The sequence below is a fragment of the Synchiropus splendidus genome, chromosome 5 (genome assembly GCF_027744825.2).
Source record: "Synchiropus splendidus isolate RoL2022-P1 chromosome 5, RoL_Sspl_1.0, whole genome shotgun sequence".
Taxonomy (NCBI): Eukaryota; Metazoa; Chordata; class Actinopteri; order Syngnathiformes; family Callionymidae; genus Synchiropus; species Synchiropus splendidus.
Window position 1 is genome coordinate 13658086 of NC_071338.1, and position 27337 is coordinate 13685422.

General features: G+C 40.7%; 1 protein-coding gene across 3 annotated transcripts in view; it reads right to left on the reverse strand.

Moving 5' to 3' along the window:
• fam189a1 (family with sequence similarity 189 member A1) overlaps positions 1 to 27337 on the reverse strand; it is a 59408-nt gene that overhangs the window by 14369 nt on the left and 17702 nt on the right. For 2 of the 3 annotated variants that reach the window (XM_053866364.1, XM_053866363.1), the window contains exon 2: positions 14229 to 14285. In XM_053866364.1, the coding sequence (XP_053722339.1) occupies positions 14229 to 14285 (57 nt within the window). Of the gene's footprint in view, positions 1 to 14228; positions 14286 to 14722; positions 14859 to 27337 lie in introns of those variants that run through there. The other variant, XM_053866365.1, reaches the window with a different exon arrangement.

Consider the following 27337-nt stretch of genomic DNA (forward strand, 5'->3'; position numbering starts at 1 on the left):
TGTGTTAAGATCACATATTTGTATGCACTCAGGGCCACTGCCTTATTACACGTGGCTATTTTATAATATTTATGTAGCAAAATTTAAGTTTCATTTAATATTCGCTTTCTTCTGTGCTTCTGTGTCTAGTGGCCGCTCACACTAGTCTCAGTTTACAACTGAACTGCCAAGCCCAGCAATAGAGGAACATATAGTTTCACAATGTGATGCCACTCGTCATGAAACTTCCCATAACTGAATTAAACAGCGGCAGCAGGTGTCATTATTTTCCAACTGCAGTGTGATGCTCGTAGCACCAGCGGGTGTGTTCACTGTGTTGACTAGAAGACAACAGCCCCCTGCCCCGACTTGAGTCAATTCTGCTTTGACGCGGAGTTGTGTTGACAGCATGCCAAGCTGCATCTCCACAGGATATGATGAAGTCGTCCCTGTGGTTACCGACATCACATGAAGGTTTCAGTTCAACACCTCAGAGGACGTGAACTTTCACAAATAGGTTGTTTTCGGTTTTTAACCACCTCAACCACCAGGGGAGAGGTGGGGGAGTCGGTGAGATTTCCAGATTCTATCAAACAATGAAGTTTTTTACTAGCCAAGACAAGACAAGGAGCCTGTCTGAAAGTGAGCTGAGGCTTGAGTTTTGGAGTTTGAGCGAACATCCCAGCGGCATCACAACAAACAGAACATTATGAGATGAGCACATTCATAGGACATGACGCATTTATAAGGCTTTGCATTCACCAAAGGCTCATGCCTTTTCATATTGCTGCAGAATATGGATATAAATGTGGGATTTTGAACGCAAAATGACAGCGAGTACAACTTGACCTGTGAGTATGAAACAGCAGGATCATGCTGCTCTCGCTCCTCGTTGCCATCAGATAAGGGACGCCAGCTAATTCATTTTCTAATTAATATGGAGCTACACTTCCCGACTCTCTGGGCCGTAGGGGAGGACATCATTCATGAAGTATTATCTCTAGCCAAAATGGTTTCAGTTTAGCCAGCCAGCCGTGCGCTTTCGCTTACAGCCATGGCAATAACTCATTCAGCCTTATTAAGCTTTTGCCTTTCTCCACTGACTCCGCTCGGATTTTTTCATTGAGTTAATATTACATGAGGACAGATAATAGAAGTGAGCACATGAGGAACATTCAGGTATGTGTGGTTCATAGCTCAACAAGTATTATATTAAAGTTTAGTAAATAACATGTATTTTACCATGAACAATGAAATCACTGATAGGACAGTAGTCGGACCTGTCACGTTTAGTGGTTGAGAGCCTCTGACTATAAGGCAGTGTGTCTGAGAGGAAGATGCAGAGGTCACTGGGAGTGAGGAGGACAGCCCATGTGGAGAAGATAGAAGGCAAAGGCCAGACACGTCAAGGGACGGAGAAGATGATGAAAATGAATGAGTTCCATGGATGCAGTACTTGAGGCCATGGAGAGGTCTGTTGCGACTTCAATATGACAAGGTAAGATGGAGGAGGCTGGCTAACTGAGGCAACCCCTGAAGGGAAATGCGGAAAAACAAAGAGGAACTGCACAGGGAAGTTGGAGCAGTATTCAAAATGGGAGATCCTATCTCCAGAAATTGACAACTACAGGTGATGATATGGTTTAAGACGTGAGAGAGTGGTTCTGCTTTTTGAAGTTCTCTCTTTCCATCAACATTTATATTACATTTCATGAACAGACAAGGAACCATGTTGAGCTAAGATACATATAAAAACACATCACAAAACAGGGCTGACTTGCTGTCATTTTTTGTCAAAAATAGTGAGTGTTATGTTGAAGTCTGGTGGTATCTGTGTGAGCCGACTGTTACTCTGACACCCGTCCGTCTTAACATGACGGAAATGAAGACATTTCTAACTCTTGCTTATAATCCTGGTCTAGCTCACTCCAAACTGCTGGTACAGGGAGTCCACACCAATTTACACCAAGGGGGTGCCAGTGGAATACACATATCAATGAGCATCAGCTTCCTTTCAAAAATATAAAATATGAAAGAGAGAGCAGGAGTCAACAGGCTCAGAGTGCAGCATGGTGGATCAACAGAAAAAGTTCTACACTTGATGACAGGAGCAAAGTCCTGCAACAGTCACTGCCCGAGGCTGAGGAACTGTGCTGACACTGCCATTATACCGCTGCTGGGAGATGTGCACCGACCCCACCGGGAGGGAATCACTTCATCAGCCGACCCCCACCCATATTTTAGCCTTGCCTCAAATTGAAGATTGAACATGCTCGGCTGCTTACAACTCTCATTTGAACAGGATCCTCGCAGTGTGATGGGAGTGAGGAGGTGATCCCAGGAGCAGTGGGAGGTGGAGAGTGGCAGTGCTAATGCAAGCTGACCAGAGGTGACAGACAAACTGTGACCAGGGGGACCAAGTGTGGGCTCAACACAGATACACACAAACTCACTCTCGCCATCACTTCACTGCGATGCAAACGTGAAGCTAGGAGTCCACTGAAGTCGGCATCCGCCTCTACAGAGAAGGTGCTTCAGAACAACTGACCTTGATGGACATTTGGCATTTGGTTGTGTGCCCATATGTACCTGTGCCCCCGCCTCTGACAAATGTGTTTACTTCATCAAGAAAGATTCATGAAGAAAACTACTTTGCTAGAAACCATTTCACTTATGTTGGTTAGATTAGTAAATGGTGTCACCACCACAGTATTTAATGGACAGGTACGTCAGCAACACAAGACAGCAGAGCTAACCCTCTCCATATCAGCGGGAATAACACTGGTCAGTCACAGATAGCATCCTGAAAAGACAAAAAAACAACAACTCAGAATTAGGGTTGCTTAGTAACAGGCCAATGTTGTCCTGGAAGTCAACCAAGCTGAATTCATCACAAGCCTGCTTCCCTACATGGCAGTGTAGTGATGATGATGTTTGAATAATGTGGTATATCCCACAACAATCAGGTGAGAGCAGATGTAATGGGAAGAAATCTTAACTACATAAGTTGTGTTTATGTAGTAAAACAAAATCAGTCCAACAATAATGCATCTTTTAGTGCATGTATTGTAAAATCTACTTCTTAGTGAGCGATAAAAGGGACACAATATAAAAATACACGGTGGGTCAACACTAAAAGCCATAAATCAGCAATGAAAATAAGTTCAATATTATGCAATATGAAATAATGTCAGGAAAAATACAATTCTAAAACGTATTTTCAACCTTCACCAGAACAATAAGAAATGACTAGCAGCAATGCAAATGTATGATGATATGATGAGTTTGGTGCCAGGCCCTTCCACACACTTTCACCTAAAACCAAAACCACAACTCCATCTGTCCTCACACATTTCTCTCTTCCCGCCCTCCAATGTCAACCCACACACATACTTCCTGTCTTCCTTTAGCAGCTCCTGACAGGAGGTCCCGAGGGGCCAATCTCAGTTGGCAGCGGACTACACATCCCGCCAGAACATCCCCATTTGGGTCAGCTCAGAGAATAACAGGCCTCTGAGGAACATCCAGGCAGATGATGTACACTTGAAAACAATACAAGCACCATCTTGAATGTGTGTCTGTCAGAATGGGTAATGTGCACACAACTTTACATAATTGAGTACAGTGTGCGTCAACCCAGACGCAAGGCATATTTGTTTTGGTACTTGACAGTTCTGCTACACTTAGTCAGCCATTGTATTCGTAAGTGCTTAGAAAGTTAGCAATAGCTCCATAACAATGAGTAGTAAAGTAAGCAAAAGTTGAAATACCTTAACTGTCTTCTATGCTCAACATCAGGGTGACCATGTGGTGACCACGCCACAGACTGCTGGACACTAAAAAGTCATCCTGTCAACATGATGCCACAGATGCCTGCAGTTGTGAAAGAGCATGCCATTGAGATAATGCTAGAGTGTCACTTCGGACAATGGTTGAGCATCTAGGCGTCCACTATTCACCAATCAGTTATTTGCTAAACCGTTTCCACGGGTTGGGACACACAGATAACCGGCCACACGCTCATCGAGCACATGTTACCACCAGGGCTCAAGACGGTGACATGCAGCTCCTGCACCTGCACGATCATCTGCGACCTGCCACACGCACAGCTGACGAAGTTGCCGGTTTGCACAGCTGGCCGACTTCCACAGTCAGAAACCGACCAGGCAGTGATTTGTGAGAAAATTGGGGTTGATCCCTGGTGCAGTTGTACACCATTTTACACGTTACACGGTTTATGTTTTACATTTTTTTCTGTCTTGAGTCAGAATTTGATCACTTTTTGGAGCTGTAAATTTCAATTTCGTGGCCAGAACAAAAGTTTACAAAAAGAATCCTTGAGAATTGGACATGTTGCATCTATAATTTTGTTTTGCATACATTTGATATAAGTTTAAAATATCGGGATGTTTGATGTGGGCAGACAAATGTTTTCCTCAGCAAAGCACCAAATTGCAACATCATTGTTGATTTTTAGCAGTGTGCCTTGAAGAAAAAGTATCTCTGCTCATCTTCCCTGTTCAGCCAGGTCACATTAAAATGAACCACTGACACAGCATACATTTTAATCTGAGCAATTTCAGGCTTAGTCAGCGACAATGAAGCAGAGAAAAGTCGACGGTTGGTATCATAGAATAGTGCTGGAAATTTGTAGGTTGTGTTTTGGCCTGCTTTTTTTGGACTCGTCTCATGCCAAAAAAGTGGTACTTATGGTGAGTCACAGAGTTTACAGTGCACTCATGAGTGTAAACTCAATAAATGCTTTTTCAGTCACGTCAAATTAAAAAAAAGCACTCAGAGAGCACAAACCTCTGACAAAGAAGAATCCTTTTAATTCCTGCATCCAGACAGTGATCTGCCAAGACCATGCCAAAATGGAACCATACATTCCTTGGCGGAGGTAATCACAGTTTATTAATAGCATGGGAATGAAATCCAGAAGTAAACAAACCTTCTCTTCTTTTCTTTTTATACAACATATGAACTGAAGTGTCACATTCGTTTGTCTCCCCTTCTGTCTCCATGAACTAAGCTATTGGCGCACAGCTAAAGCACCACCCTGAGGTGGCGGCTGGGGTGTTCAAATTATACCCAATACCATGATATTCCAACATATGAGCTGGAGGTTTTGTGAGGAACACCACTGAAGTATCATTTCCAAGTCATCAAATCTGAGAATCATCACCACAAACAACAAGTACAAGTCTTGTAACAGTTAAATAGGCAGAAAGATGTGCCTAGCAAAATTACATAAAACAGTTGAATACATATAATAATAGAGAAAACCCAACATTTTCTTGTTGTCATTTTGAGAAAACAAAAATGATCAAACAAAACAAAAACAAGTAATTGATTCATGGCAAAACTCAGCAACAGTGGAAGGTAAAGCCCGTCACAACAAAGTAAAGGGCCATTTAATGTTCAACGTTACGTACAGAGCTGATATTTCTGCAGTTTCCACAATGCAAATAGAGCACTACCATGGGGGCAGTGTCTGGTTGCTGTTACTACCCGATACCAAGTCGTAATGAGACAAAAAGAAGATGGTGGAAATTGTCTGGCTTCCAGTTGCGATACTGTATATTTCAATATCACTGATTGTGGCAGCAACGCTGCCTCTGTTTTTGTCTTTTGTGCAAGAGGTACATTATCTATACTTCTTCCACACTTGCTTTGGAGTTTGCGGTTGTCATAAACTTTTGACTCTTGGTTGCCCCCCCCTCCGGTGGATAGAATGGTGAACAGCAATACTAACAAAAAGAACACATGGAAGTACAGTATGTTGACACCTTTTTGTAAGTTAGCATAAATGGCCCTTAAAATAACACAGTCTTTACATTCAGTAAAATGTAATATTTTTCCAAACATCTTGATGATTTTTACAGGGTCCATTTTTTTATGTACTAATGATGGCGGAGTCAGCACTGCAGACTGTAGCTATCTATTAGAGTCATCTTCATCATATATCATTATGAAACCCATTTCCTATACTGTACAAGTGAATTAACCCACATGCCAATAAAAAATAAAGTCATACACACTCCATGCAGCTTAAAGGGAATTAAGTTTTGTATTGGATTGGATTTTTGCTAAGCTTGTTGTTCTGCTTCACTTCCCCCTCAGTTTGCACAAACTTTGCATACATGATTTTCTTCCTCCAGCCTCATAAATCCTACTGATGGGTGGTGATTGGCAGCCCGGCTGCTGAATAAACAAATAATGACATTAACAAAGTCAAGATTATCATATTTGCATAAAGACAAAAGCCCTTTTTGGATGTGTGTGGTGCAGGCAGCTGTCAGAAGTTTATGCAAAAGCCTTATGCAAAATCTTGCTGTTTGGAATGTCAATGCCCAAAAAGTACAAAGCCAAAAGTAATTTCGCCCCTCGTCGCTGCACATGGAAACAAAACAACTTTAAATTTTCCTCAGTGCAATCTTCATGATCAGCAGACAAACCAGCGAATAAAGAGGGTGGCGGTTCATCCGCCAGAGTGTGGGCTTCCCACATGATATTTAAGATCTCACAGGGCAGTTGTGCTGGGAGCCTGACTTCCTGCGGATGATGTGTGTAACTTCAATCTGACTGGAAATGTCTGTACTCTATGACCCAATATAGGATGACTGATGGATCCAAGGGTGTGAATCACTACAAAGCTACACCACTAACCTGCTGACATCAGAAATTTGATACGTCACCAGGAGCAAGAACCTGCTGCCACCTGTAGGACAAACACTTTTGTACAAGAAACTAGAATGTCAAATTGTATTGGTAAACACTGACCTTTCTCTTTAATAAAGTCTAAATCCATTTTCATCTCCAAGACCTTTGTTGTTCATGCTTTTTTGGGTACATTTCAGCAGAGAAAATTAATTTAATCCACATACCATCAAGGACTTGCTTCCAGGATGAAACGTTCTCCAATACTAAAATTCACACCTCTAAAACAAAAACACCACTCAGAGCCTGCTGCTCTCGGCGCCCGGAAACCCTAATGGACTCATTTAACTTCTCATTAAAGGATTAATTTCAGAGCACATTTAAAATGCGAAGCTGTCGGAAGGCAAATCTGACCCAAATATTAAGAGCGGCGACCTTGGTTTCCTTCACTCTCACCGCATCTGAAAGAGCTTTTTATTTATTCTGTAAAAATGCAGCTCCATGGCTCGGCACTCAGACTTAATTGTCAGAAGAACATTTCTGTCTCGCCCTCATCTAGTTATCTGCTGCTGTTAAATTTATGGTCTGACAGGGTCTCAGCCTGTCGCATCCCATAAACACTTTGCCCGCCGTCTTCTCGACCAGCCATGATTTACGTGATCGTAATTGAAAGTCCATTCTATATTCTGCAGTGATTTACGTACATTTTATGGTAATACATGAATGTATCTGTATGCTTATATATATACATTTTTATCTTAAACAACATCCCAGGGACCTTAATGCCAACTAAAATGAAAGCTTTTTGGGGGGCTACAGAGTCTGAGTGGGCGGATCATTGGATTGTGGGTGATTTACTGATATTGTGGGAGGAATCTGAAACAGAACAGGTGTTGGAAACACACCAGTTTAAATTAAGAGTTGGCATGTTTTTCATGGTTTGCAGCAAGACGAGTCTGGAGAGAGTGGAAGAGCAACCCCACGCAAAGATCCTGACAGCCGAGAGGGGCCGACTATCAATAGTGTCATGAAAATAGTGGGAATTAAAAAACAAAAATTTCAGAAGTAAAGTCATGAATCCAGGCCAGGGCTGCGCAAAATAAAAACTACACAGTGTTTTTGCAAACTGCATTCCTCAATATGTTTTTCTTGTACATCAGTGACGGTCACAAGTTTCACTGCAGTACAAACATGAATTTTACAAAATTGTCACAAACTGACATTCAAAGTGTTGTCAGTTTCGCTGTATCGCTGGCCCTTACAAGTACTCAAGCCTGGTATCGGTGCATCCCTAGTCGATACAATATAATAACAGCCGAGACCTCAAGTTTGGGGCACTCATTTAGACAAAGTGTTGTTGTAAAACGTTTTTCAATGTCCCAAGAAAGAGAGAAATGTTAGTTTTATTTCTGGAACTGAGAAGGCTTAGCGTTCAAAAGCACTCCTAGGAGTGTCCTGACCCGCCCACCGATCATCACTGGAGTGGAGTGGCGAGGAAAACAGGTTCAGGCTGTCAGCTAGGATCCACAGACAATTGTTTGAGAAACTTGTCCACCTGATTTACAGCCATCGGGTTAGTTTTATAGGAATGACGCCACCAATCGGAGTCTCATAAATAATGAATACGATCGTATTGTCTGCCATTTCGGTGGCTCTGCCCGGAGATGTATTTACAACAGGCTTTTACTGTTGTTATTATTATTATTGCCTGGAAGATATTCTTTGGGGTGTCATTGGAATAATGGCGATATTTCAGAATATATTCTGTGCTTATTTTTTTTTCTAAATGTCACAATAATTGGAGTTCCATAGTGAGTGACTTGTGGCTTATTGCTTGGCACAAACCCTGCTAGTATGATTTCATATTCATAGTCAAAGCATGTTCCTCATCTACCCGTGTGTGGTTTTCAGTATAATGCTGTCACCAGGGTGGGAGAGAAGGCTTCAATTGACCAATCAGATGAGCTACTGACACTGAAATATTTACTCATTATGAGGACCGACCATCAGGACAATCCTGTTGCTCATCATGGCTATTGTGAGTGATAATTGAAGGATTCAGATTGTACAACGCGGAGAAGTCGGAGACATAACAGGCTTTAGTTCCCTGCTCCCTCCGGATGATTGTTCAGCAGTGTCTCATTTTCACTGGCAACAATGGGAGACACAGAATAAAGTCCCAGCAGAGACGGAGGCACGGCAGTCAGAGGACTGAACTCTCACTGACTTTGAAATCAATAATTTAGAGAAAAAAATGATTTGATACATAATAGAAAAGAGGAGAGCACTCATGCAGGAGAGAACAGCCCCACCAGTCAGTTCTTGTAAGTATTAACACTTTCCTGCAGCCACAAATTGTTGGTTTACTTCCTGGTTTCCTCTCTTCATCCACAATGCACTTGTCAAAGGCTTAAGGCAAGAATACAGAATACGTCACACACCTAACTGAATTACTGTTTGCTGAATTTTGTGAAACTGGCAAGTCAGAAATCGCATTACATTAAAGGTGTTTATACAATAATAGTTTTAACTGTTGCAGTGGATTATGGCACTTATATATTTTGTGGACAGGACATTAATAATATATTCCTTTATTTTTTTGCAGAATACAGAAAAGCGAGACATAATATCAAGACCATGAGACTTAATAATGTATTTCAAAATTAGGTTTCAGGAAGTATATAATACAGTAACATTGCGAGCTGTGTGTGGCTCCCGAGGTTTGAGCCTTGACTGTCTGTGAATATAAAGTGGATATTCCAAGCAAACTTACATGCTACATTTGAGAAAGACAAATGTAAACAGTGAAGACCAGCATTATGGATGTTGGTGAAAACCCAGAGGTGGGGCTGTGGATTATCCTACCCTGTAGTAGCTGAAGGTTACTTGGGGTAAACACATGACAGGTGTTGGTTTGATCTAAGGGTCATTTGGAAATTGGGAAATATGTATTTTATAATCTACTGCCACTACCATGTGTTTCAACAGATACAAGTGGCTAGAATGGGTTTTTGTAAGTGGATGTGTGGTGTATCCCTCAGAGACAGGTCAAGAAAACCTCCATCTGAAGGTTATCAACGCATACCTCCCTGTTTTGAGGTCAGTGCCAAGACCTTGAGCAAAGATTACACTTATACTGTAATCTGACCAGGAAAGGTTCCAGAATTCTTCAAAACAAGCTCACAAACAGAACCAGTAAGCTTGAATGCCATTTTTAAGTGACTGAAATACAGATAACTCTTTTGAATGCCAATCCTTGAACCCCTCACACCGCCACCACTTTATATGACCATCTGCAAAGAACCACATCCATTTCTAAAGTGACACGCATGTAGCTGCAGCAGCATGGCTCTGTCTTCAGCTGTCTGAGACGCACACTGACCGTTTCACCTCGAGACGACCCTTCCATTATTCATACCTTTACACGCTACTCCACCAACCAGGTATCAGATGAGTATGCTATAAATAATTCAAAGATAGTTACGCAGTGGCATTTTAAGAACAAAATAAAATAGATAGAGTTTTCACTACCCGAGGCGTAGTTGCTTGGTAAAAGACAATTGGCTGACATAAACTCCAAATTATCAAACAGGCTGTTGAATCAGACGTTGGAGAATATCTTCAAACCTATTAATATTTGATTAACACAGAGTATGTGTGTCAGATACTGTGGGTGATGCGGATTATTAAAAAACAGCAATACTTTCCAGAGGAGCAATACCAATACTGCAGGAACATCGCATAGAAAAATGACCTTGAGATTGCCGTCAGCCACCACTGAAGACAGTAGAAATTCAAATGTCCAGTATTTGGACAGTGTCCGATGATGCATACAGAGGCAAGGTTAACTGTTAACATTTACAATGTTCATGTTACCATGTACAGATTCAGACATTCACTCATCTTGTGCTGGACATGTGAAGAAATGAACAGCTTGAGGTTTTCATTTTTATAAATGTAAGGATTTTAGCTTGACATCTTAGGTTTCCTTTTTCCTTGTTCCAGTTACAGGGGCACTACTCTACTCTGGGTAGGTTGCTAGTTCATCACAACACCCCAAGAGTGGCTCTAAATAACAATGTCACTAGTCAAACCTGATGCAACTAGTCGTGATTGAAACCACAAAGGCAACGTGTTTTTCAATTCTTAATCTAACTTTGCGTTTGAGTTTCTCATGTATTAATGCAGTTTAAGACATAGTCACATTGCAACTAAGATGCGCTTATGTCTTAATATTGCAACTTAAATTTGCATGATCCGCTGTGTTAATCTGGTTTTTCATTTCCCTGACTATGAGCTTAATCCTGCTAAGGTGGAGTTAGCAAGGAAGAGACATGGCTGGGTCTTTGCATATTTGGAGTGTTTGCCTTAAAATTGTGACCATTTAAATGCAGGTAGGAGTTGGATATTGTGGCACATCCAGGGCTCCAAAGATTAAATAAAGTGCTAACGTAACTCAGACTTTTCTATCTATATCACTGCTTGCAGCATCTCACCTCCACAAAGAAAGGAAAACAGAAGTTAACTCTTGATGTAGTAGCAAACCCTTTGCTCCTCTGAGTTTGTTTCAGGGCAGGTTTAGTCTTTTCTTGAAATGTAATTAATCCATGAGTAGAACACAGGTATTTTTAAGGCTGTAATGTCAAGTTAAAAGGAGGTGTGCTGCAGGTCTCTCAATGACAGATACCTTAGAGGTAACTAAGTACAAAGAAATAGTGACATACTCCACAGAGGTATGTTGACCAGTGATTTACTGAAGCAATGAAACTTTAAACAGGCAACACAAGAAACAACTAGGAACAACTACATCTTCCCAGGACAGCAATACTGCAGTTGAAACGGCGTGTTTTCAGCCGAACAAGGACTAACTGCTGTCTTCCCCCCCATCTGTCATCGTGTCTTCCTCTAAAGACATAATCCATCACCATCACAGACCGAGAAACAGTGCAGGAAGACTCATGTTCCTCTCGGCTCTTTGCAATACACAGTAAATCTGTAGTGGCACTAATGCAGCGGGTGCGGATGGTGGAGAGGCGTGGGCTGTTTACTTACTCTTTCAGGTTTGGCCAGGGGTTATTTTCAATGTTTCTGGGGCGACAAGTTACCTTTTATATGTTTGTTACACGCTGAATTATTAGTCGACAACTCAATCCTGGACTCCTGCACAGACACATCACCTTTTATTACAGTTTCCAGCCTTCCGCAGTCATACAGCACATAAATCCTTTCTCTTCCTAAAACTGTGAAGCATCTTGATCCACAGGTTTCATTTTCTACTGCAGAAGCTTTCACCAACACTTTCATTATGACAGACTAATGTAAACACTTCCTCCACTGTAACACTCCCAACTCATGAATACATTGAAATATCTCAACAATTCTGGCAGATTTCTTTAATAACTTAATAACTACTGCCACATTTCATAACCTATGTTCATCAATATAAATAGTGGGATCGACCAGCTAACATGTTCATCACTAGGAACTGTGAGGTGATGAACCAGAACTCTTTGACTTTTCCTGAAAACCACCACGAGTTGAGCGACAAACCAAGGCACAGCATGGAGGTCATTTCACAAACGTCTGGCATTTGAATATGATGCAGGTGGAAAACTCAAATTGAACTTTTACCCTGAAATCTACCTATGAAAAATGGAGTTTGAAGTAAGCTCTAAAAATCAGCACTTGGCCATAATTTAAGAAGTAACTTTTTAAAAAGTGTTTGGATGAAATCCAGTTTGTATAAATCACAACACTGAACACCCACTGCTGGCAGATCGACTGATGCAGCGCTGCCAAGCCCCAGAGGCTCCAGGCTGAACATTTTTGGCTGCTTCACTTCATCTGTTGGAGCTAAATATTACAAGCAGTCACAGAACTTTGAGTCTTTAAACAGGCAGAAATTACACACGACATCATCACATTCAATGAAATAACTTGTTGCACATTTCAATATCTGCATGATGATGATTTATTCGATCTCTTTACAGCAGTGTTAAACCTTTCTGCAGCTAATGTAACATGAAGATGATGGAAGCAAGTAGAATGAAGAGATCGATGGAGCATGATGACAGAACAGTGAGACAAGTGATCTGCAGCGTGTGAGCAGGTGCGAGAAGCTGCAGGAATGAGATCAGATTATTCATGGGCTGTGAATTTATTGTGTGGCGGCTTGCCACTGAACTAACAAATGTATTTCAAGTACTAGAACAACACAAACAAGCATGAGGATCTCCTTAAATTGAGTGTGTGATGCATATCTGTGCCTCTAATCTGGTAGACGTGGGTAATACGTATGAATTATTCTGCACATCTCAGTGGAATGGGGCGATTTCATGCTTTGTGTGACAGTTAATTTAACGTTTTAAGCTCCATCTGAGCAGGGATGTTTCTTTTCCCAAAGAGGTGGAAAAGCGTCCATTTTGAGACTGCGAGGAAGACCCACTGACTGCATGGAAGCTCTTGAAATAACAGCATTTGCATATACAATTTCAACAATGCAAAATGAGTATGAGACTTTAATTTTGATGCCGTTGTTTTGAAGAACATGGCATCCTTTAATCTTTTTCCCTGCGCAAGTTAAACATTTCCCTTTGGGTGACAACACAATTCAAAACATTGACCAAGCTGCCGGCAGAACCAACTACATCATTAATGTGCAGACCATAAATGCCATGCTTGAAAGGGAGTATGAGACTAAACAGAATGCAACATCAGTCGGTCGTTTAAATCTTGTTTTTCTTCCAGTGAAAATTTCCTTTGTGTTTGGTGCAGATATTCCAATTAAAACCCTTCATACTGACATTAAAGACACATCTTTCCACGGCCATTTTCCACTAAACTGCCTTCTTACTTCATCAATGATTGACCTTTAAAATTGCCACTTGAAAAAAACAGTTAATGCTGAAGCAGATGCACAGCGACTTGTGTCAGAAGGTCATCACATTTGGGTCACAAAATGCACATGAATTGTGGGAGATTGCGCGTTTCAACTTTCATAACATTCTCACTGTCTATTGCTCTGTCTCTCTCTAAATATATATATATATATATATATATATATATTTATAACGATTAATTTATTACAACATTATTATGATTAATTAATTACAACCAAAAAAGACATTTAATTTAATTGAATTTGAACACTTTGCTCTCCAGACAACAGGGAGCCTTTGTAAGTGCAGGAGTTCCTGGTCCACTGATCACACTGATGGACAAGACACGTGGCAGCTAGGATGATAACAACAACAACAAACATGGAGGAATCCCTGAACAAAAGCAAAGAAAAGCATCTGTTTGCTTTTGTTCAGGGAGGTTTTTCACTACACAGTGGCCAGGGTTTCCACTACTCTGAATGTACTTGAAATTCTTATACAAATATTTCCAAGACATTAAAAGAGCTTTAGTTTAAATAAGGAGATATAAAAACTTGAATATAGCCACCATCGTGGTTTACTGTGCTATTGTCAGACTGATGCAAAATAAACAACATTTTGTTGTTTAAATGTATGTGTCCATCATTTGATTTAGTCATATAGCAAATTCATTCAAATTGAAAAATGTGACTTCTTGACAACAAAACTCACCACAAGAGAAAGCGGCCTCTTCCATGACACCACTCCAATCAACCCAGAGAGCAGAACCTGCAGAAAAAAAAAGTTTGAATGTTTACACAACAGACCACGGCATCACAGCATTTCAATTAAAAAACACAAACTATAGTAGAAAGTATTGTTCGTACTTCACTGTAAATTGTCTATGATTGGAAACTAAATTCATTTTTAGTCTTGGGACGTTTTTGTCATTTTCAGATTTTAGATTCATGAAAGACTTATCTTCATGTACAGAACATCTGACATAACAAAATCTGTGGAGCTAGAATGTCACTCGCGGTGTGAATTCACACATGGTCATATTGTGTAGTTGTCGCCTCCGGTGCTCCCGTCCCCTTCGTGTTGCCGTTTTCTTCACCCTCCATTAAACACCAACATGCTCCCCTCGCATCACTCTGCCACTCTCTTCCCTGCACAGACGCTCCTGCTTCATCCCCTTCACCAATTTCCACTCGCACAAAACTCACATCTCTGTATCAGATGCTCCAGCTCTGCTTTTGTGAAGTCACAGAATGTCCCTGAAGATAAACAGAACCCTTTGCTGTCAAGTTTCAATCTTGAAGCCCACAGGAAAGATGTTTTCATTTTGTCTAGTGACGGCTTTGAATTACTTTGTTGGGACAGCATTGGGGTGTTTATCTATATGATGGCATTATTTAGAATTTCTGCACATTGAAAAACTAACAATTAGAAGCTGGTTTGAAAACACTGCCATCTAGAGGTGGGAGGCTCTCCAATGAAGTCACAAAACTATATATGGCACAAAAACATGAAGAACATCATGAAAATAGCTATCAAATGTTATGAAACATAATGTTAAAACATGCTAATCTCAGCAAATGGTTTTAGTTTTTAAATGAACCAAAGCAAATATGTAATGAACACAAAAGTCTTTGAGGGTGAACAGTGACCATAAAAATGTATATTTTATTCCATTTTCTTTTTTAACTGATAGCTCCTGGACTGTGCTTTTAAGCTGCAACTTACTCTGTTTGATGGCTCCCCATGTGTCCTTCGCATTACCATACATTCATGCAGACTCAAGGACACACACCCAGGGGACGCTAGCCGGCATAAATGCAGCCCAAAGATAAAATGAGGATTTAGCTCTACCACACTACTGGATCAGAAAGTCAATGTCACTGCTGCTAAAACAAACCGAGATCTCATCAGGGGGAAAACGCACGCTGACTCAACATATTTAACACTTGTTTCACTGATTATTTAAAATGATATTCTACTTATTGATTGCAGGTTGCATCTAATCTGAGCGCAAGATGGGCATCAAGTGTGGGCTCTCATCTATCACCGGACTTCATCAGAATCAGAATTACTTTATTTATTCGGGAGGAAATTGCTTTTCATTACAGAAATAAAGAATAAAAGAGACGAATAAAGAAATACACAACAATACACACTAAGCGCTAAGATCACAGTAGAATACAATAGAACATAAGAAATATCTGGACATATTTACAGTGTATACACATTGAAAAGAATTCCAGGCTATAATACAATGTTGTTGTCAATGTGGTTATGGTTAAGTAACTAAGGTAAGTTTGGACTTTTCTCACAATAGCTGTGTTATTTCACTTATTTTCCACTGCTTATTTGAATTTCTTTTTTGGTTTGGACTGGCATCCTTAAGGAGAGAAAATCAATTGGCTTTTTTTTATGATATAATTGGAGTGTGTTCATACTTCACATGTTCTGTCAATTACAGTCTACTTATATCATAGAAGACATTCAAAAGCAGCTTGTGTTCATAGCTAAAAGTTCAGTAAGGAGTAAATAAGCCAGCTGCAAGAGGAAAAGGCATGACATTTCTGTCTTTGGCGGCCCACCGCGATTTTGATGTGACTACCTGCCAGACAGGTGCAGAGAAGCACATTGAGCTCATTTGAAATGAATCTCAGTTGTTGCCTACCTCAATGAATACTGCCACTGAGCAAGATCAGGACATGAACAGCCTGCACTCCCTTCTCTGTCTTAACCTCTTCATCTACAAGAGACTGAAGGGGGAGAGACAGGGTTGTGGTATTTCCACTGGAAGTTATTAAAGTTATTAACGGTACTTAAAAATGACATACCAGAGTCCCTGCAGGCGTATAGGAAAAATAAGACTAAATGAAGAATTTCATGAAGTGAGACATGCATTCATCTTGTGTATTTAATAGCACACACAGCATTTTCTTCGAGCTGTATACATGTGTGAGGACTGTGTTCTCTTTGTAATTTATTTATTTTAGCAACACGCTTACTTGCATTTATTAAACATGCTGGAGCTGCTAGGTAGATTGGACCAAGACCTTTCCATCCCACACCAAAAAAGTTTGACACAACTGTCAAATTCAACATGTTTCATTCACAAACTCTGTCTGATTCACAGCTACATTCGCTAGTTTCAAATGGAGACAACGTGACCGCTACTGCTTTCTGTCTGTCAGGCTCACAACAGCAAATGTACCTCCGACTGCTTCTCCTATCGGACTTCCACTTTTACACACGAAACTCAGCTGACGCTTTACGTTCGCCAGTTAATCTAATAAATGCCTGAAAACTCCCAGGAAAATGCAGGGAGAGTTTCTGGGAGAAGCAAGGTGTGTGGAGCCCTCTGACAGTTTGAAAATGAACCACTGGCCTGCTTTCTTTGTCATAAGCGTTCCGTCGAGCACTAGACCGAACTAATGATTTGGACTGCATCGACCCAAACTGAGCGTTGGCCCACCAGGCACTGCACCGTACGCCCCATTACCAGTCCAGCGCTGACTACCAACATGCGTCATGGACATTTTCCGACAGGAACAATGAAAGCACCTGCTGATAGGTTCACAATACTAGGGGTGTAAGAAGGGGTGTAAGAAAACATCGATACGCTCAAATATTGTGATGATCTTGTATCAATATTTTTGCTGTCACAGCACTTGATTGTGTCATATTAGCTTGATGTTCTATGTCCGCTATGTCAATATCCAATACATAAAAACTTATTTTGTTGATTCGCAATTCATTCCTCTGTCGGAGTGTGAAATTTAACTGAAAGTGTAACTAGACTGACGTCATAACAATAAGCTCTTTTTCATGCACATTATTTGTACTGCATTATATGTATCTCACCCTTAAAATGATGGCTCCTATTACAACACATTGCTGGACTTGCAGTATCGCAGACACCTGCCAATACACCACCCTTGTAAATACAGGTGCAGTCACCACATGTTTCATTGAGCAAGCACAAACATTACTCTAAGGACGGGACAGTCACTGGCGATACAATCAGCAGATGGAAGACATGTACAGAGAGGAACATTTTGGCCATGTAAACTCGAGGCCCACTTCAAAATTTGGATGTGCCTTTGTGTGGCCCAAGTGAGCAAGAAATTATTGAATCAAAAACCACATTTCAATCTTTCACTGCCACCATTAAGGAGGTGGATGAATTGACTAATTTATTAATTAATATGGTTTTACACAACAACTGCAACCATCAGTCCAAGAAGCAGCTGTTCAAGTTATAAGAGAAAAGAAAAAAGCAGTTCAGTATTCAATTCAGTATGTCCCTTTCACATTTGAAAATCTGCTTTAGAACACAACAAAAAGAACTTGAAAAATTGACACCAGCTCCTCTCCACAGTTTCCTATAAGAGCCAAATAGATTGAGTTGCAGATTCTGCCCATCAACAGTCGTACTGCGACTGCAGCGATGATCAGTGATGATTGATAAACACGTCATTACCTGATTATAATAGTGGTTTCACAGCGTACGCACTTGACTTCTGCATGTTTTAGATTGACCCAGGTAAGAAACAAGCATCATAGCACCATGTGGAAGCTCTGGAAGGTTAATGAGCTCCACATTAAAACTGAGCATATTTTAATGGGGATTGTAAGAGGGAGGATTTGTGCTGCGGGCAATCTTATATGTTCATGAAATATGCATGTACATGAGAGAAAGTGCACAAAGCATGACTCTTAATAGAACGCCAGCAGGAAATAAATGAAAAGGCTTTTTAGAAAACAATGTACGCCACTGTCGTCACAGGCATGGAGCCATTACCTACATCACCTACATCAGGAGCAACGCAGTGACAAAAGACTCTTCCCCACACAGATCAGTGGTGCCATTCACAAATGGAATTACTGGAGTCAGTCTTGATAAAATCTTGTATATTTATGGACGACACCAATCAAAGAAGCCATTACTGAGAGTGACAGGCTGGACAGAGAGCTGGTCGTTTGTCAAACGACAAGACAACCAAGATGGATGGGACCAGTAGAGTCGCCATGGTAACCGCATACTGGCCATTTACCAGGAGCTGTAATGATTTCCTTTCAGTAGAGATACGCACTGACACATGGTTCAGCAAGAAACTCCGCACACACACACACACACATATACAAACATGACTGCACCGAGCTGAACTTGAAATGATCGATCTGACTATAACAGTCATGCAAATATAAATAATATAATATAATATATATATAAATAAATATAATATATTATAAAATCATTTCCACCACCTCAACCGGTGCGCGGAAGTTTAATCTAGCATTCAGACATGAAGTATAGGCTACGATATTATGAAGAGATTCGCATTTTAGCAAGCACCAGAACCAGGACGTTGTGCATGCTCAGACGTTTACACACATAACATGCCCTGGGTTGCTGGTACAAGTGGTTGAGGCACCTTATAGTTGCATGTACCTGACCAAGAGCACTCTACATTAGACTAAACCAGAGGCTCTGTCACACATACACAAAAGATCGCAGGCGTCCAAACCGATCCTCAAAGGGCCACGAGGGGATGCAGGTCCGCCGTTTCAGCTTACACCTGATTGGTTAAACTGTGTGTCCTTGAAAGGTTGGAACAAAAACCTGCACCCACTGCGGGTGTTCCTTTCTGGAAGAGTTTGGACACCACTGCAGCAGACGGATTTTAGTTCAGCTCCCTGGCACAAGCGTGTATTTCACCCTTCCCTCGGTTGGGATGAGGTAATGTGGTGCACCAAATGCCAATAACACTACACTACAATACAACTAAATATTTATAAATACGATACACCAATAGAACTCAACTTTTACTCTTAATTAATTACACTAAAGCTGAGGTAACTCACAATGACAAATGAATCACTGACTTTGTATCTGTTCTAAATGGAACTTAAAGGAAAGTTTTATCAACACAAAAGTGGCCAACAATGTGGCCTGTTTTTAAGAATTTTCAGTGGCTCTGATGATGTAACAGTATACGTCATGTTGGGTTGTTGCAGTAGCTTTAAGTTACAGTTCCATACAAAATGTGCGATTAATTTGCCATTAATCGTGAGTTAACTCTGCTTTACATTGAGATTAAAATTTTATTCTACTGACAGCCCTGGTCATTTTCAGGGCTAGTTCTCTACAGCCAACTGCACAATTAATCGCCGACGCTTCATGAGTCAACGCGTCATGACATCATCACTCTGTACAATTCACAGTAAGAGGAGAAATGACTGAGACTATTGGAACATCCAGACTCAAAATGTAGCAAGTAGGGGACCGTTTCACAATGGACACAAGCCTATCACACCACATTTTGAACAGTTAAATTTCAAATATGTTTCAAAACAACATTTAATTTCATTTAACATGCTACATTTTTTTTTTAATTACTATTTACTAGGGATGCACCAGAACAAAAGATTGTGGCAGAAGCCGAATACTGAATCTCAAATAGGATTGTAAAGTTTCGTGAATGTTGATGCAAACAGAAGGATCTGGATAGTTTAGTTGTTGTAAACAGCTGTTCTAATCTCGCTCTCAAACACTGTATACCTGTCACCGGTGAAGTGGGGGATTGCACAATGGTGGAGTGGGATGCCAGGATTTTGTCAGCAGTCGTTTCAACACTGTGGCACATTTTTTGCATTTGAAAAAACACATTGTATTACATTGTGTTGAGAATTTCAATCGTTCAAGCCGAATATTTGGTGCGTCCCCACTATTTACACTGTTACTATAAGACATGACGCTGTACATGTTATATGCCTACAAGTCAACTAATCGCTCAGGTAGTCGGTCACTAGCCACCTATTAAAATAGTTGTACGTGAAGTAAAAGATACCTGGATCACGCACTGTGGCTGAACTCAAACCGTGCCACACATTGATGTACATCATCAGTCACTTGCAGCACTAATTATTTTCACATGAATATTGGAGTGCTGTTTGTTATGTCTTCAAAATATGCAGTGTAATATCGAACAAATCTTCTTGACAGTTTATTAATAATAAGTGAACAGATGCCTCAGAATGAAAGCTGTTGGATGCTGTTTTTGTGCCCTTGGACGTAATCCTCTTGTGCCAATTCTGCTATCTGTAGATCACTTATCGCTGATGTGTCTTTGTTATCATGTAGGCTATTTATAACCAGAGGATTATAGCAGAACCGTCAGTCTCAGCTTTTCTTTTCAAAGACTGCAAGAGTATCGAATAAAACGTCGGAGAACCATAAATGTGTCTGTAAAAAGGTGCGTCCAGGAGATCTGAACACTTCGTACGGTCATAAAGGCGTTGTACATTTTCAAAAGCCTCGCTGTGTTTCACCTTGACAGCCAGATCTCTGCGCACGTGCGTGTAGACAAATGAAGGTGATGAGTTGCATCATGGGAGCTGGACTCATAACGCTTGTGAGGCAATTTTGGCAGTAACCTTCAAGCATCCTTTGCTCGGTGTGCAAGCCGTCATGTTTAAGGTGGCAGCAGATTGTTGTATGCCGACCGTTGGAGTTGGACTTTCACAGGTTGATGCTTCTTTGTGTGGCTCCTCACTGGCTTCACAGGCTGAAGCTGATGGAGCAAGCAGATGCATGTGTTCAGCCTCCTTGTGTTACTGCTCCTCCGACATGAACAGCTCTCCTCCAAATCCTTCCTCAAACACACACACACAAAACACCTTCCTCCCTCGATATTCCCATTCCTCCCCACCCACCACCTGCTTCTAACTCCCCCTCCCCCCATCTTGTGTATCATCACTCTGCTTTTCAGCTCAGCGGCACCTCAGCAGTGTTGCCATAGAAACAACGGAACAACAGCAGGTTGGCTACAGCAGCTGCTGCTGGTGTGTGTGTGAGGGGGTGTGGCTTATCCACCGCCCCCTTAATTGTGAATCTATGAATGAAGCGTTCGTCTCAGTTGGAATCTTACGGCACCACAATCCACCAATTACAATATAAAGTCAAACTGTAGCAGAGAGACAGCAGACAGACCCGCCGGCAGGCGCCTGCTCCATGTGTGTACCATCTTCTGTTCAACAGATGTGAGCGTTCACTGTAGATTTTTATTCTGACTTTGAGCACACAAAAATGTGATTCAACGTCATCATCATCATCAAGATTCCAAAACGCAGTAGTAGACATACAGTATATTCAGTGGTGGTCACTACATTAATGTATGACACTCTAGGAAGAAATTAAAAGAGATTTGTTTCAAATGATGCACAAGCAAGATGCTCCTCCTCATGCACTCCACTATTTAATGGGCCACAAAAAAGGAGGGCTCCTTGGAAAATATCATTCTGGTGATACAACCTGCAATTTCAAATTAAGAGCTCTGTTTAAAAACCAACTGTACAGTGCAACATTAGGTCATGATTTGGGTCTAGTTTTTTCAGACTCATCAAACTAGTCTCATGAAGCGCGTCAATAGTTGTATTCATCGACTGTATATGTGGTTGTCCTGAAAGATAATTCTTTGTTGCAACAGGTTCTGTTGATTTTTTTACCTGTTAAAAAAATATATATTCCATTTTATTTTGTGTTTTATGACTGCACATATTGTGGTTTATTTATATCCTACAGTATGAGTAGATGTACATTAAATAAAGAGTTGAAAGGCGTCACTTAAGGTGGTCTGTGCATGTCATGAGGATGCTCCCTGGACACCTCTCCTTGGAGATGTTTTACGCGATCCCCCTGTCAAAACCGGTGGTTGTGGCCCAGGAGAAGTGCGTTTAGCGTGACCGTTTGAGGCAGCTGCCTCCACAATCCAACAACAGATAAGCAGTTGTGGATGGATGAATGGATGGTTACGACATGTCAAGACATTTCATTAAAATTAACTTGTTTAAAATAAATGGAAACTTGAGGTATAATATAGTGGAATTGTGACATTAGGCGAACCATATTTGGTCTCACCAGTAGGCTAATGTGTATGTGCATTTGTGGACTATATATATATATATATATACACACAGTTTGCACTTAAGGTATCAAAATTATCTTTCTGCTCCAGGTGAGTCTCACACCGACAGATAGCAGCTGAAAATGGCTTTCACCAGAGGAGGTTGCAGACCCCTGCTATTGCACAACGGAGTGAGCAGCGTAACAAGAAAATAACCCTTGCTGTTATCTGTGTTCTCTATTCCAGCCCTCTATCCAAAAAAACATTCATTCCTCTTATGTTAGTCATGTAAGAGACCATCCCAGGTGAAACATTTCCATCTTCTTGCAACATGAAATGCAGTTATCACTGCAGTTGAAAAATCCATAATGCAATCGCCAAGATCACAAAGATGGGTAGTTTAAAGCACAAAGAGCTGTTTGCAAACCAAAAATAGAGCTGTAACACTTCAGAGCAGTGCTTCATCTTCTTACCTCCAACACATGAATGAGCGCGAGCACTCTTTAAGGAATTTACACATGCCACTTCTGTCACGCTAATAAAATGTTGACTCGGCACAATATTTACATTTCAGTGAGGGTGGTTCGAGCACCAATGTAATCACACCAGCTGCGACCGGATGGAGTGAAGAGTGTGACATTGGGCTCCAAAGCACCAGCGAAGGACGTAATTCCTGCTTCAGAGCCTGTGAGGTTTGAGCAACACAGAGCTCATGAAGGAATGAAGCATATTTACTGGTTTCTTTTAAATGTAAACTAACATTCCAATGGCACGGATGATAGCGGGAGATATTTTATAAGCACAGATGACATCTTATTTATTTCACTTCCTCCATTTGGGTGTAGCCTCAGTGACATTTAAAGACGAACCGGTCAAATAAAATATTGCTCAAATAAGATCTCAAATGACTTGCAATACGACTCTCATGTAAGTTTGCCCTTTATAAGACTTGTGTGAGTATTACGAGACAGAAACCTGTTTCCACTAACATGACATGTGGTACAGTTGGACTCTGACAAAAAGACTCTCTTATATTGCTTCTTGAATGACTAAATAATGAACGGTAGTTATGATCACCCAGTTATAACATAACACAAACGGACGTTCAGTTTGCTTTTGACGAAAAATAACAAATGTGTGGCCCCTACGGGCCATCTCAGTTATCATATGGGTGTAAGGCACGCCTTACATAACCATAAGCATCTTACGCTTTCAATCCTTCCCCAACACATTCGACGAGCAATTTTAAAGCCAGTAAATACACGCTGTAAGACATCCGTCAACTCCCTGCCTTACGTTTTGACAGGATAATATAAACTCGCAGTACTGCCATTCTAAAAACTAAAATAGCTATTTTTCAACATACAACTTTCAATGCACCAACAAAGCTGACACGATAATGGAAAAAAATCTGGCTACTTTGGGCTCAATGCACATTTCGGTCGTGGCAGCCATCAAGTAAAGAGGGGTGCTGAACCTTTGAAAAATAAAGGCACTATACAGGTGCACAGCCTTGTCAAATACAAGAGTTCTGCAGTCTGGTGTTGGGTTTTGAAAGAGGTGATGATCACTCCGCTGTCACTTCACACAACAAGGTCTGCACTTCGCTGCGGCTCCTCTGAGGTGGCTCTCCCTAAATATAGAACACAGGCTGTGTCTGGGGCCGTACATACAATGGGGGACTGCACTGAGAGGAAAGAAAATGCTACACAACATATCGGTACGCAGATTCTTCAGTAAGCTCAATGTCACAGGCTACACTGAATATTCTAATTAGCCAGTTTAGAATTCTAACAAGCATTCTGAACTGGTGATTCCCCGACAACTGCAGCAATCCAGTTCTCAGTGCCCTCAGAAAATCCTACATACACAAGTGTATTAGACCCAGTAAATTAGGGCCTAAGGAAGGGAGTGCTTGTTTTTTTATGACTGAAAACCTGGATCAGGCTTTGGAGTGTATTTAGAATCTGATTCAGATTTGATTTGAGCCTCAGAAGATTTGGAGCTCAGATAAGGTGGGAAAAGTTTGCATCGCCAGAACCCACATTCAACACAAAAACAAGTCACAAGCAAGCTGGTGATGTGGCAGTTTTTCAGAATAAAATCTCAAGTAATCTCACACAGAACAACAAAATGAAAATACAGCTAATGCTGCAAAGGCTTCCGCTTACTATTACAAGCTCACACATGGATCAAACAAAAGGCATGGCTTATTAATGCTAAACTCATTGAGCTGGTTTATTGTCGGGGCCAGGAGAGACATTAACTGTGGTGGCACTTGAAGAAAGACGAGTGGCTGTGCTGTTGTTTCTTCTTCCACAGAGTAAACATGTCTAAACAGTGGTGACGGCAGCTGGCATTAGCTGTGGATCTGTACCACTGATTAAAGCTGCGGGCTTTACTGCCACTGAGACTGTGCTTTAATCAGTTAACCAGGTCTTTATGGGCCCAGATGTGCAGCATGTTGGTCTCACTCCATTAACACAAAATTGCCTTTTTACACAAGACAGAATCTAATCTTAAGTTGTCACCATCAACTCAGCCCTGGTTCTGCTTCTGCAAATGGGTTTATAGAGAGAACTAAGAGAAGGATGGCACTACTTATACAAGGGGCTGAGGCCTGGTGAGGTGGCCTCATGCATATAGCACATAGCACATATAAACATTTTAGTATGAAATATCGGGACATAATGATGTAGAGAGGATTCAATAAATAGTAACTCTGACATATATGAGCAAACATGCCACCAACGCAATACAAACGAAGCCGACTGTGGTTAAACTGGTTATAAGGCTGAATCAACTCAAGAATACCATTAATGTTATAAAACAATATGTCCAAAGGGCGCAACCCAGCATATAAATGAAACCGTAATATGAAAGAAAGGTTTCACTTAAAGATAGTATATAGAACTTCATTGAAGGAGGTTCATTTCCCAATAAATACATCCATAATAATATAATCCATAATGATAAATAATCCCATTTTTCAATGGACATATTTGATACAATATTTCATAAATGTTGAAGAACATGACTTGTTTTTTCACATAGGTGGCAGTTATTGGCGGAACACATAGTATTCTACTAATATTCAAGTTTCTCAGGCTGCAATTCATTATCCACTGTCTGTCAGAATGAACAACCTCCATATGGAGGAGCTTTTTAGATGTAATCCGCCTCCAGTCCAGGTATGATAAAAGATACAATAACATCCTCCATCCAACCTCAAAATATCTCTTGTGCGTTTGTGGAATCGCAGTTCGAGATCAGATATGTGGCGAGAAAGATTTATGACAACTATTTGAACAAACATTTTTTTTTTTTTTTGGTTTGTTTTTTGCTTTTTGTTATACACCGCCAGGACGAGTCTTGAAATGCTCAAAGTGAACACCAAAAGTGCAAAACATTATCAAGAAATATATTCTGCTTCAGTAAAGTGTTGCATACGACCACAACAATACCATTTTAGGTCACACTTGCAAATATATATATATATATATAAAACACAAACGAAATTCTCCTCCAAATTTTGTGTAGATATCAAACAATTTATTTTAATTATTTATTGTTGACATGGATATTTATCTCGGTGGCAGGATTCAGTTTTCAAGTTTTCCTCACTCAGAATAATAATATAAACCAAATAAATAATATATAATGGAAGAAGTTGCAAGATGTCAGCTGTGTGTACTTTGAGACAATGAGCTACTGACAGGATCAACCAAATAGTCCCGGTAGCCCCACCTTGTTTTTCCATTTCATTTCAAGTTTCTGCAACAAGAGCAGGTGACCAAGCGAGCAGAAGAGGTGAGGACCCTCGGGCTGTATATAACTAATATAATCTGTCCTAAAAGAAGTCATGAAAGTGAGGTAATCTGCCTTTAACAACAAATAACTAAAAAAGCACTCAGAGACTGCAGACCACTGCAAAGCAGCTTCAGTGCAACACAAGTCCTTAAAACATTTCTGTCTTGGCTATGCTATGGAGTTTGTTGCGTGCGTGCTAAAGAATCCTTGTGACCCAGACGTCACATCACTTCCAATATTTAACCATTTGTTCCTTCCAGCACCATGGAAAACGAAACCTTGTTGGCAAGGGTAAAAGTCATGACCACTATTAAGTCAGTGTCGCTGGATGTGCTATGCTGAATTACACATTTAAGTCCATTAAAGTCAAATACAAGCAGAAATAAATACTTTGACAACACTCTTTACTTCAAGTGTGTGTAATGATTAAAAAAATGCTATGTGTTGAATCCAGCTTCAAGCTAGAGGTGTTTGGAAACATCTTTGACTTCCAGGCTGCTGTTTCCTCTGCATTTCATTTCGCCAACAAAAACTACAAGTTAAACTAGTGGGCCCACGCACTTTTTCAACATGTGACGGCCATCTTTTAAAAACGTTTGATCATCCTTGTTACAAAACTCATCGGAAAGTCGCTGCGTCGAGAGCCACGGCACATATGTGCCGTCATGTTCAGCAGGGAAGCTCCAAAAGCTGCTCAGTCTGCTGGGCAGCAGCCTAGCAGATGAAGGGTTGAGCAGTTCCCTCGTGAGTCAATCGACTAACCTGGCGCGCCAGATGGTGCGTCCAACCAAATCGTCTGGGGGATCATTACTCAGAGGAAGTTATATTTGATAGTAGTCTTTATTTCTCCCTCACTTGGGGCCATTTGGCCAATATATATCATCACATTTTGACTTGTTTCTGAGACTTCAACCAAGCTAATCATACCAGCATCTGAAAACTTCCATGTGGACGTTAAAAACTGACATCAGTTTTTTACATCACTTTCAAACTTAGAATAAATATTTAATATCAATCATCTTTTCAAAATGACATGATAAATGCATTTACTATAATACTCAGGCCTTTGCGAAATACTACTACTGCTTACTACTTGACGCTCGTCGACTT